This window comes from Accipiter gentilis, chromosome 14, assembly GCF_929443795.1.
Source record: "Accipiter gentilis chromosome 14, bAccGen1.1, whole genome shotgun sequence".
Taxonomy (NCBI): Eukaryota; Metazoa; Chordata; class Aves; order Accipitriformes; family Accipitridae; genus Astur; species Astur gentilis.
Window position 1 is genome coordinate 11,121,950 of NC_064893.1, and position 12,344 is coordinate 11,134,293.

The 12,344-nt window shown below is 37.8% G+C and overlaps 1 protein-coding gene across 7 annotated transcripts in view; it reads right to left on the reverse strand.

Annotated features, from left to right (window-relative positions):
• The window catches only part of MYRIP (myosin VIIA and Rab interacting protein), a 239,002-nt gene that overhangs the window by 12,259 nt on the left and 214,399 nt on the right, over positions 1 to 12,344 (reverse strand). For 5 of the 7 annotated variants that reach the window (XM_049817216.1, XM_049817217.1, XM_049817219.1 and 2 more), the window contains one exon: positions 5,998 to 6,060. The exons of the other annotated variants lie outside the window; for them this stretch is intronic. In XM_049817216.1, the coding sequence (XP_049673173.1) occupies positions 5,998 to 6,060 (63 nt within the window). The remainder of the gene's footprint in view (positions 1 to 5,997; positions 6,061 to 12,344) is intronic. 7 annotated transcript variants of the gene reach the window in all.

A 12,344-nucleotide genomic window follows, 5' to 3' on the forward strand; every position in this document is an offset into this window, starting at 1 on the left:
ATATCCAGCTTTAAAATCCAAGTGAGCTAGATAAGGCTATTTTTGCAATAGAGTTTTAAACAGGTTTTAAAATACAATCTTCCTTTTTGGGTACTGGCAAACAGATGTGGAAACATCTGTCTCCACATCCACCCAAGCTATTGCACTGCAGCTGCAAACATGGGAGAGCAATCTTCAGCAGCCCTGTGAGGACAGCATTTTACAAAGATGTTTGCTATTAATTATATGATAGCCCCCCAAAAAAAAGGTTGAGCTATAAGTGTGTAAACACTTGTATCCTCATTTTTTAAAAATTTCAATCTACCATTTTTTTAGTATTTATGAAATAAATTATATCAAATACCAAGGAAAAGCATGCAGTTTTATCCCCCCCCCCCTTTTTTTTAAGCAACTGTAAGCCTTTCTATCAGTGTTCCTCATTTGTGATTTGTAATTTGTAATTAACTATCCTGATTCTGATGATTCTCAGAGAGCTTTAGGCTTCAGAACAACTTCTCTGATAGCAATAAAATTTCACCTAATGTACCTTCAAGCACCTTCAAGCAAGATCAACATCCATACTATACAGCTTGGAGATTGAGTCAAAGCTTGTTGAAGCCAATACAAATACTGCCACTGAATTTATGTGCAATACCTTTAGTGTTGCTTTGTCTAAAAGAAAGAATGGGAAGTTTAGACCTAAATTTAATTCATTCCCCAAACCTGAAAATATTTATGCATGTGAATTAGGGGCCTGGCCATCTGTAAATTTTCCCACAAACAAAATATCTGAGGATAAAACCCAAGGAAACAGAAAGTCTTTGGATTCTATATGGTAAATTCTACAGTTCAGGAAAGTATAACTGATTAAAAATGCCTGTGTGTTACGTAAACATTGTATTAATCAATACATTGGCTGGCCTCCTAGGCAGGATATAGGGGAAATAACGTTCCTTGGCTTCACATAAACTCTGGTGCGTTTAACTGGAAAACCACTTTTATTATCTCTTTCCTTTAATCAAGCTGTTTATTTTTATGTTAGATAAGACTTTTACTGAAAAACTACTTTTTTAGCAGTGTGTGTTCAATTGTTGTGTATCAATACATTAAGGCATCGTTAGCACTGTTACTTCTCCGAATTACAAGAAATAATTAGATACATGAGATTAAAGAGAAGGAGAACAAAGTAAATACAGTATGCTACAGCACTCAGATCTTTAGCTTGTTAGGACGGCCAACACAGTCCTGAACAAGCAGGGCCAGGACTCTTTCACTGAGAACAAATACTTGAATCCCATAAGTAGCCCACTGTTTTTTCCATTTATTTCCCCAAGTGCCAATTAGGTTAAAAACAGATCAATAATTTTCTAGGACAGAAGAGGAAATCAATGTTATGTTGTTTTATTATTTGCTTTTACAAGTACCTAATTCTTATTCTACGAGTAGTGAACATAAAAAGATAAAGGCCAGACACTACATTTTCTTCATCATCTTCACTGATGTATGTTCTCCATTTCAAGAACTGTAGCCTCACTTTAGTGTTCACTATTTCTTAATTTTTTTTATTATCCTTTGTAGTTAATGACAGATTTTTTTAAAAAAATGATATTAAGTTAGAAAAAGGTGTTCATATACCAGAATATGAGAATCCATATTGGCATTTATTACAGACCGATTACTACAAAACAGGTTTTTTGGGTTTTGTTTTCCTGGTAAAGTGTTCTGTGATAGGAAGCTTTATGAAATCAAGATTTGAGTAAAATACTCTACTTCCTCAATAGGTAATGGATAGAGGAAGAAAAGTTCAATGAGATAGAATAGAATGGAATGTTTTTTCAGTTGGAAGGGATCTACAATGATCATCTAGTCCAACTGCCTGACCACTTCAGGGCTGACCAAAAGTTAAAGCATGTTATTAACAGCATTGTCCAAATCCCTCTTAAACGCTGGCAGGCTTGGGGCATCGCCCACCTCCCTAGGAAGCCTGTTCCAGTGTTTAGACTACCGTCTCAGAGAAGAAATGATTCCTAATGTCCAGTCTAAACCTCCCCTAGTGCAGAAATGTGATTCTTAGCTTTTCTAGAATTCTGAGGTAAGTTCTTAGCGGCAGATGCTGTTTGACTCTTAAAACCAAAGATTTGCTTCCCATTAAATGTTGCACAAGGCAGCTAGATGAACATTCTTAAAAATGTGTGCATCACTGAACGTATCTCGATCCTATCCCGCAGGTATCTAGACACAGGAGTCACAACATTAAAGCTTTTTTTAAAGTTTGTGAAACATCTGCTTTATAGTATAACAAGGATACAGTGCTAGAGTTTAAACACTGTAAAGAAATACATGGCAAGCAAAAGTGATTTTCTGTAGAGTATATCTGAAGAGTAGATCTCCCAAAACTTAAGAGCACAAGCAATATTTCAATGTATTTAAATCTAAACTTTGTGAAAGTTTTCTGCTAAAGGATATTTGGAACTCAGCTTTGTCCTGGGCTGTATTTTACAGAGAAGCAAGAAGAGGTTAATGTCTGCCTGAGGGAGACATAAAATCAAGTGGGGAGTTCTAGGGTTCTCAAATTGGAAAAATGGGATACTCAATTAATGGTTTTGCATATGTTTTGACCTCTTTTTTGAGTAACTGTCAACTGTCAAAAGCTGTTAAAATAGCCCATGTTCCAAAATGGCCAGTTTGCACACCTAGATATAATTATTTAACATGTGTAAGGAAGAAAAAAAAGGAAAAAAACCCCAAACATCCTGGAGCTTTAGTGCTTCACAATCCTCTCCCCTCCCTGACCACCCACGTCAAACCTAGGATTTACGAGGTTCTATAAAAATCACCTAAAATTCACAGACACACGCACACCAAGATCATCCTGGTAGGTGGACATTTCAAATTGCTACAAAGACCTCTTGGCGGTCTAATTTATCTTGCCCTTGCAGGAATGGTCATTGTTAACTCCTATAAGTGATTCAGAGAGACAGCTCTCATGCCATAATGAAGTCTTCCCCATCTGTCTTGTCAAGCAAGTCAAAGAACTAATATGGATGTTATAGACGCAGAAAGCAATCTCTGTTACAAATTCCTAGCACAGAAAAGCTAAGCACAACCATTATTCTTGAACACTGGGATACATTCTGGTTTCAACTGTGCTACCCTACTTCTGGATTAACACCACCCCTCCCAAATTAAATCGATGCAGCTGATCCAAATTTGAGTGTTTCTACTGGTTATGAGAATCTCATTTTTTATGGAATTCAAGACTAAGAGTTTAATAGAATAAGGAAAACATGCATTTATTCTTTTTATGATAATTAATGCCCACACTCACAAATACATTAAAGACACAGTCAAAAGGAGATGCTCAATTTCCCGAAGTTCTTCACAGGAGAGTTTTAAAACCAATGAAATACTAAAAAATTGTGTGCATGCAAACACATATATGTGTGCATTGTGTATAACAAACAGCATCTTGTAAAACTTCTTCACTGTCATTTCTGTGTGTGGTTGGACAGATGGAAAGGATTTCTGTTTTGCTGAAGGTTGTTTCAGTGGTCTAGGGTAGCTCTTGCTAACAGTTAGCCATTTCCCTCCCCTTCTGCTGCTTCTCTCTTTCCTTGCCCTGCTGATGCTGCCAATATTTCCTTTGTTGTTTTACTTCAGGATGCTACACTGGAAGGTGCTTTATAGAACTGTATTTGCATCTTTGCACAAAGGATGATGAGTAATGGAAGGAAAGCGGGATGATAAAACAGAAGCAATGTAAGCATCCAAACTGCTGAGAGTAGGGGAGCATTAAGTCCTTGTATGAATCTCAGCAGCCTATGACATTTCCACATCAAATTTCCTTTCCATGAACATTACTGCTTTTATTTTTAATGCTCTTAAAGTAGTTACATTCTCTGTCACTTGCACTAATTTTTTCTCCACATTGTACTTTGGCATTAGCATTTTCTCTTTTTTTGCTACTATAATGTTATGCCATTGTTAGGCTCTATTAAACTGGCATGGGAGGCAGTGACTTACAATACAAAAGAGAACAGTTGACATCAACAGTTAGATCAAGAAGTAGAGCAAGAAAAACTTTCCATCACTAGCAGCCCTGGCAGTATTGACCACATCCTTGATGGCTTGTAGTGCAATCATTTTTAGCTCCAGTCTCAAGCCATTCTATCACGGTCCAAGTTGCATGCCCATTTCGCAGTCAATATCCCTCATTTTTTTGCAGGGAGTTGAGGGGGGCTGGGGAAAAGACGAGTTTTGATTTGCACCAGTTGATTCATCTTTTCAGAGTAACCTGACTGAATCCAAACTTGATGAAAACAAGACCAACACTCAAACCTGCCTCCCTCATCTCCCCACCCTGGGGGACTTCATTGTACAGCTTGAGAAGGCCCTGAAAAGCCCACCAAAAGTCGATCTCCTTCACAGGCAAACAAGGTCTGGGACACCAGCCATGTCACAGTGTGGGAGAAAGAGGGCCATCAATGCCCAACTATCGATGGCAGGCGTCAACCCTGACATAAGAAAGATCTTTGGCCTAAAAGTGAGCCCTAACCACTCATTACCACAAAGACTAGGAAAGAAAGCTAAAATTTGCCTTGGTGTTTGGTGGAAGACAAGCATACTATGATAAACAGTGGTATTAGGAAATTACTTTTCTGGGCAAGTTTAAGACTTCCTGCCTTGACCTTAACATCAGGATCTTCATTTATGGGCACTCATTTAGAAAAAGCAAGATAAATTATCTTACAGAGTGAGCTATTATTCTACTGACAATCTCCAAAGTATGACACCGAGAAATACAGTCCCCCTTTTTGATTGTGCTAAGTCATTCCAAATATTAAGATTTTTACTAATGAATTCAATCCACTGTCCTGATGTAGTTACAGATGTTATTCCTAATAATTTGCAATGCCTCATTTCTAGAGACAAGTTGCCTATAATCATGAGAAAGGAAGTTATTTTCTAAGAGGTGAAATATTATGGTCCATGTTGGAAATGGAAATATTTAAATCTTAAAATCCACACAGGACTGTGTAAGAGTATCTGTAATGGACACAGGTTAGCGACATTGGACAAATGGAAAAACATTTTTTTCTTTAAAATCATCCTGGGTATTTTTATTAAAGAAAACAAAAGTGATTAAAAGGTGATTAAAATTCATAGTACAAAATTTAACTCTGAGAGTAAGGAAAAAAGAAAAAGCTGAGAGGGGTGTTTTGCTGAATTAAGCATCAACTTTTGACACTAAAAAGTGATTCTTCTTATATGACTGACGGAATGCTATGGAATTAATTTGCTTAGCACTATACATGAAATACTAAAAATAGCATGTATTTTAAAATATAATATAAGCATATATTTGCTCAGGGAATAAAATGAAAATCTGTTTTAATATCTGATTCTCATAAGCTGAGACTCAAATAGCACAGAATATGAAACCTCTTCCCACCTAGACGAATGATAAGGAAAAGACACTAGCAGCAAAGTGAGAAAGTGCTTATTCACTGTGTACAATCTCTACAATGAATTAAGGGTTTTGTTTATTTTTTAAATTGGGAGCTTAGAAAGATTTTTGAAGACCACTATGGTCAAAAACTGCTACAAATCTTATTGCCGAAATAAAATTTTAACTTTTATCCTTCCAAATTTCTTAATATAGCTGAGTACATGAGAATAGGAAGATCATACACCTTAGTTTTGTCTTCTGTTCTTCTTTACTGACAAAACCAAATTCTCATCACAAAGCCAAATAAAAGAAGCCAGTCTCCTCCACATGTCAACTTCATGCTCATCATTCCCATTGTAACACAGGGCTAGCTGTGATTATGAAATAATTTTCTGCAGTGATTATTGATTGTGGCCAAAAGGTATGATTTTTCAGGCCTTATATTTCCAGGAAAACATTCTGAGTTTGAGAATTATGCTTGGGAAATGCAGAAACCCTCAATATCACTTATAGCATCTCTTACTACGTAAGAGATGTAAGAAGACACAGACAAAACAAAGCATTCTCACCTGCTGCAATACAGTGGACAAAAACTGCAGCTTTAAATGAAGATCAAAAGCCTTTTGTTTTTCCTAGATAGTGGGAAAGCAGTTAAATAAAAAGGCAGAAAAGTTATAGTAACAGCTACAGAGGTTAACATTTATATACATTCAGAGTTACAGAGAACTTTAGGATGAACAGCAAGGATAAAGAAACTAGCAAATATAAAATACCATAAAATTTAGATTTTACATTTATTGCTAAAATATTTAAAACAAAGCAATGCCTAATTTATTTTTGTTTGTGGGATTTAGAATAACAGATCTCATTAAGACAGATATTGCAAATGACACATCATTTTTTATAAAATGAAACAGATGGGAAATACTGATTTTCACCATCACAAAATGAAGCAGCACTAGCAATAGACAAAGAGTTTTGCAGCAGTGTTAAGAAGAAGAAGAAAAGCCAGCTATCTTCAATTTTTGGGTCTACACAATTGCAATTTGGACACTGGATGTGTTTCTAGTTACAAAAGGGTCTGCACCTCACTTATGCCACAGTCAGATGCTCACATCGGAAACCCCTAGGCTGAGTTAAGTCAGATATCCTGTGCCAATCACTTCCTACTGTTTGCTGCAGTCCCTCTCGTGGACTTCACTGGCTCAAAATGAACAGCTAAAACCATGCATACTACAGCTCTCCAGTGTCAAGTCAGTAGGCTTACCTTAATCCCCCTAACTTACTTAGGTCTATTTAAACTAAACTGACTGGTTTTGCCTTGAAGTAATGCCACAACCACAGTTACCCTGTGGGCTGTGCTGGGAGAGAAGTACCATCCGGCTGAGGAACAGCATTTTCTTGAAACTCTTCCAGCTAGATCTGAAAGAGCTCATCTTTCAGTGCCAAGTCTCTGGGCTGCTTACAAAAGAAGACAAGAAAATAGTAATGTTTTTATTACAGTCTCTTCCCCACCATTTTGTTACAGCAGATCACACTAATCTTCACTGATATTCTGTAACTGTATCTGTAAAATGGCTTTCACATTTCCTTCCTAGGTAAATAAATCTTTGGTTGTCAGACAACTGAAAGAGATTCCCATTGCACGCATGCTGGACAGAGCTGGCTTGGGCGTGCATGCACCTAAGTATCAAACCTGAGACTTTGAGAATCTTGCTTACAAGGATGCTGCATTCCCCGCGTGAAGCCAGCTGAAGTCTCACCTATTCTGCACTTCCCCAGGTAGATTCAACAGGGCTTTGATCCAGTTACTTAAACACAGGCAGACAAGGTGCAACTTGAAACAGCTTGAAGTATCTGAGGATTTTCAAACAACGCTGTCAGATATGACAGGGACCTAGGAGATGTGTCTTTCCTCTGGACTAGCAGCTTAAGGCCCTGTGGGATACCCTAGGGCATCTCAGATGGACTGTCTATATCCATACTTACACAGCTGTACTGAGCCCAGAAAGTGTCAGAATTGGAGGAACACAAACATCACTGCCCACTTCTGAAAACTTTTTAAAAACAAATGTTTATGGTCTGGAAGCAACTATTTTGCTTGAAACAAAAGACTCAGATTTTGACCCAATGAACTTAGGATCAACTATACTAAAGACCAATAACCAGTAGTAAACACATGGGAGAAATCTCTTGAATAGGATTTTTGGCCAGCAATATACTTAGTCCTCAGTTTAAAACTGAACATATACTTGACTGCTTTATTGAATTGAGAACTTAAAACTTTGGATCCATTAGCCCAATGTGAAGATTAAAGTCTCATACCGCTTTTAGAAGAAAAAGCCACTGTTTCACCTTCCATAACCAAAATCTTTTTTCTCTGCTGTCATTCAGAATCCTGTGTGTAGATTATCTGCAGTTCATAAACTTTAAAGATCACTTTTTACAATGCTGCCCACATTCAGTTTTCAATCCTGGACTTTGGAAGACTGCCCAGATAATTCACATCATAATAAAAGCTGTGATCCACCAAAACACAAGAATTATTCCAAGCATCTTGCACACAAAAATGTGAAACAACAGGGACACAAATACCTTCTGAGTTGTTAACCCAGGAGGATGTCATTGTATTATACCATCCAGCTTTATTAGCATAGTCATAGCAAAGTAGTAAAGTTACTATACATACGCTATTACATTTTCTTGCTTAAGTGAGCCATGGGGTTCTGTCTCCTTTAGGAATTTTTACTCAGTCATTTCTAAAGCTTTCAGGCATATGAAGCTGGATGGCAGTTTCCTATTAACCTCTGCCCAGACCAACACACCAACCAAAATACCCAGGAGTTCAGGGAGTTGCAAGATAACAATCACAAAAGCTACTACATCACCTTCTGTGAGGATGGCGCATGCACTAGCACAAAGATTGACAAAAGCCCAGTGACCAGGAGACACAGGCTCTCTCTTGGTCTTATAGCACTGCTGTTATAACATTGCAGCCATCCCTACTGTGATGCTTTCACAAGTCTGTGATACATAGGAGGGATTCACTGCCATGTGCATGTCCAGTGCCATTCTCCAGCTCCATCAAGGCCGTGAGCATATTTCTCTCCAGTGACCAGGTTCCATGAGCCCTCCCTCACCTGACCTCCCTTACTGAGCCCTGGCCACCCTCTCCAAGGCCATCCGCAGGCATTGCCACCAGCACACACCACACCAGGGAGCTCGCTGTCTCTTCTGCTGCGGTAACATGCACTCACATGCACAGCTACTGGCTATTCCTCTCGCTAAAGAGAGACGTCAGCCAGATTTTCTAAAAAGTGTCAATCTCATTATACCAGTAGTCAAAAAGCGCTAATTAACCTGGTGAAAAATCTAAGATGTACTCTCTCAAAACAAAGAATATAGGCCTCTGGCACAAATACACATGAAGATGATGCTTGTAGTACATACTCTTCCTAAAATAAAGCTTTACAAAACCTAAGATGAATAAAATGTTTCCAGAGAATGAAGGCGTAAATGTTTTATGGCAAGAATATTTATGCTGTTATTCATACTGTCAAGAAACTTGGGATGTTTCACTTAGGGAACAGGATCCCACTGTGCTGCTTAACAAACTTACTTACAGGTTGTCATTCAGAAAAGAGCTATTGTGTGCCTAGTCATGTATAAGTGTCGAAAACAGCAGGATTTAAAGAAAGTTACTAAGCCTTGGTTGTAAGATTCTCTGAGCAGAAGTAAATGCATAAAAAGGATTAAAAGAAATCTCTTGAGCACAGAGCACATTGCATCAAGGTAATGCAAAGGGGAGAGAAACTCAACGTTACTACTGAAGTTTAACTCGCTCATTTGCATATCTTAAGGAAGGAGGAGTAAAAACTAGGAGAAGACAAAAAGAGAAACACAAGTAAGGTTTTATCAACTGTTTCAGTTTTTATGTTATGTGGGTAATTTGCAAAAAAGGCAGGGGCTATTCTGTTTTTTAAACAGTATCTCTATAGTTTCTGATCAAGTGGTCACAGTGATAACTGCAATCAAAATGCAGTCTGCATTAGGCACTGCTAAAATTGCCTTCTAGAATGTAGTTCTGGGGTATACCATGAAACATAGGCACGACCTTCACGAAAGCATTAAAAGAGAAAGAGAGAGGATAGAGGAGAGCAAGAACTAAATATACATCCCATTTATCATGCCTGCCACTCTCAGGATCAGTGTCATTAAGATACTTCCAAGGGGTTTTACATTTTGCTTTTTTCTTTAGGTATTTGGTTAGGGTTTGGGAGGGTGAAGCAAAAAAACCCCAAACCAACCAACAACAAAACAAAAACAAAAAAAAAGAGCAAGGCAGAACAAACGGTGCAAATCGCTGTGCTAGTACAAGATGTTCACACACACAACAGTTGTACAATGTGATTTTTGGTTTGTTCACACCTGAGATCTAGAGGCGCTGAAGGCTAACTCTACCATGAGCATAGAGGACTCCATGGACTTTCATTGCACAACTGAGACAAGCAAGCTTTTCAGGGGTCTGCATACCCCTGAAAGACCATAAGCTACTTCTGTAGCTTATAAGCACAAAATGTTATCTATAAAAACAAGTCTGCTGCAGGATTATATTTGTTGTAGAGAGCTGTGAATCTCCACAAGACAGTTTTAGGCAATCACAAACTTCGAAATATTGAAAATGATTGTGTGAACGTCTAAGCAGATTTAAGTCTAAGGCATAAAATTAAACTGTGTTAATTAATACCCACCTAAATCCTCAAGTATCCCACATGAACTAAATAATTAACTCAAAGGTCAGAATTTTCAAACTTGTATCTTAAAGGCAAACATACAACTCAAAAGTTCCATTTGAAGTGAGAACTGAGAACCTGTAAATGCCCAGCTTCAGCTAACTCCCCACTCAGGATGTGCCAATTCTTCCCATTGCTTCAGATCTTAACATACTAAATACCTTTTTTAAAGCATCAGCTCCACATGTCATTATATGAGATTCCCAGCTTCCATTAAAAACAGAAGTCCAGACTTTTAAAGGTGCAGTCATGTGAAAGCCAGACTTTCATGAGCACCAGGTACTTAATTTCCAGTGATTCAATAAACAATATGTTTTTTTTAAATCTTATTCTATGGTCAGGTGTACTTTAACTAGAAATTCCCTGTGATTTAAGGTTGCTAACGTGTTCCAGAATAAACTTGTGAGAATAGAAGACTAAAGGCTAACAAAGACAAGCAGCAAGGCTAAAATATGAGCAAGATGGCTAAAATACAGTATTTAATTTGTGTTCAGGAGCTCAAAGCAGATTGTAGGCACTTGAGCTCTCATTTTAATGGCCCAGAATTAGTGCTTCTGTATACCTAATTTGAAACTTGATGTCCAGGTCAGAAGTCTGGGTCTCTGGCCGAGAATGTTGAGGGCCAATCTGAAAGACCTGTAGTTCCCTACATAGGCATTCTCCAAAAATCAGGCTTCTTAAAGATAGCATATTGGGACATTCGGCTTTTAAGGCATCTAAAATTACTGGTTCCCTGAGAACATATTCTCTGTGTTTGTCTCCATTGAGACCTGCCATCTACTCATCTTAAAGTTGTTGCAAGTTTTATGAGTTTAGCTATGTTTTTGTATTTTAGGTTACCATAGCCACAACTGGTATTATATACACTGTCATCTTCAGTATTTCATTGTAAGATGTTGGTCAGCCACCCTTCCAAAGAGAAGGCACGTGTCAGAAGATTTTAAATCACCTTTAAGGACAACTGTCAAGAATAAGAATGAAGGCAGCCTGCTTGTTTCTCTACAGCTGGGACAAGTTCTGCTATAAATTCTGTTGAAGTCATGACCATGAATAGTAGTGGGATATTTTGGTTTCTTTATTATAGACAGAAAGAATATATACTGCGACCATGAATGACTAAGACTTTTTTCTCACCCAAAACCAGTAAAGAATTAGGAACTCCAAGCATTCCCTTTTTGATGAACATGGTATGCCTCTTATTTTTTTAAACTTAACAAAAATTTTACTGAGAAAAAAAAATTAATCTTTGCTTTAGTTTAAATAACTGACATACAAATGTTAAAGAAATAATAAAATTGGAGGAAGAAAAAACAACTAATATTACTTTGTAGATGCATGCAGATTAGTAAGTACACCACAAAACATACATTTGCCATTTTCTGTGCTCAGTTCACCATACAGGAGCATTTCAGAAAGTCCTATTCACAGCCTTTAATTCTAGACTTTAATTGCATCATGTTATACCCTAGCTAGCCTATATGTCCTGTTGAATAATTTGATATTGCTGGTTTGTCTTTGTAAACCAAAGACAAGCTAAATTGAATGCTGCTAACCAGCACTGGTGATAAAGTTTTTATTTGATTTCCTTAGACAGGTTGTGTGTACATCATGGAGGTGTTTGCATACATGATGATGAAGGTACTTAGACTGCTGTGTAGTCCATGGCTAAATATCTTAGAATCAGAGAGTCACAGAATACTTAAGTTTGGAAAGCACCTCTGGAGATTGCCTAGTGCAACCTTTCTGCTCAAAGCAGAGTCAACTAGATCAGGTTGTCCAGGGCTGTGTCCAGTCAAATTTTTATTATCTCCAAGGACATAGACTCTACAATCTCTCTGGGAATCCTATTCCAGCATCTGACCACCCTCACAGTGAAAAAGCTTTTTATGTTTAGATGGCATTTCTTGTATTTCCGTTTGCGTCCACTGCTTCTTGTCCTGTCACTGGGCACAGGTTAGAAAAGTCTGAGTCCCACTTCTTTATTTTCCACCTCAATACTGCCCACCGCCCCCCCCAGGTATTTATACATATTGAAGAGATCCTCCCTGAGCCTTCTCTTCTCTAGGCTAGACAATTCCAGCTCTCTCAGCCTCTACTCATATGATAGATACCCCAATCTTTTA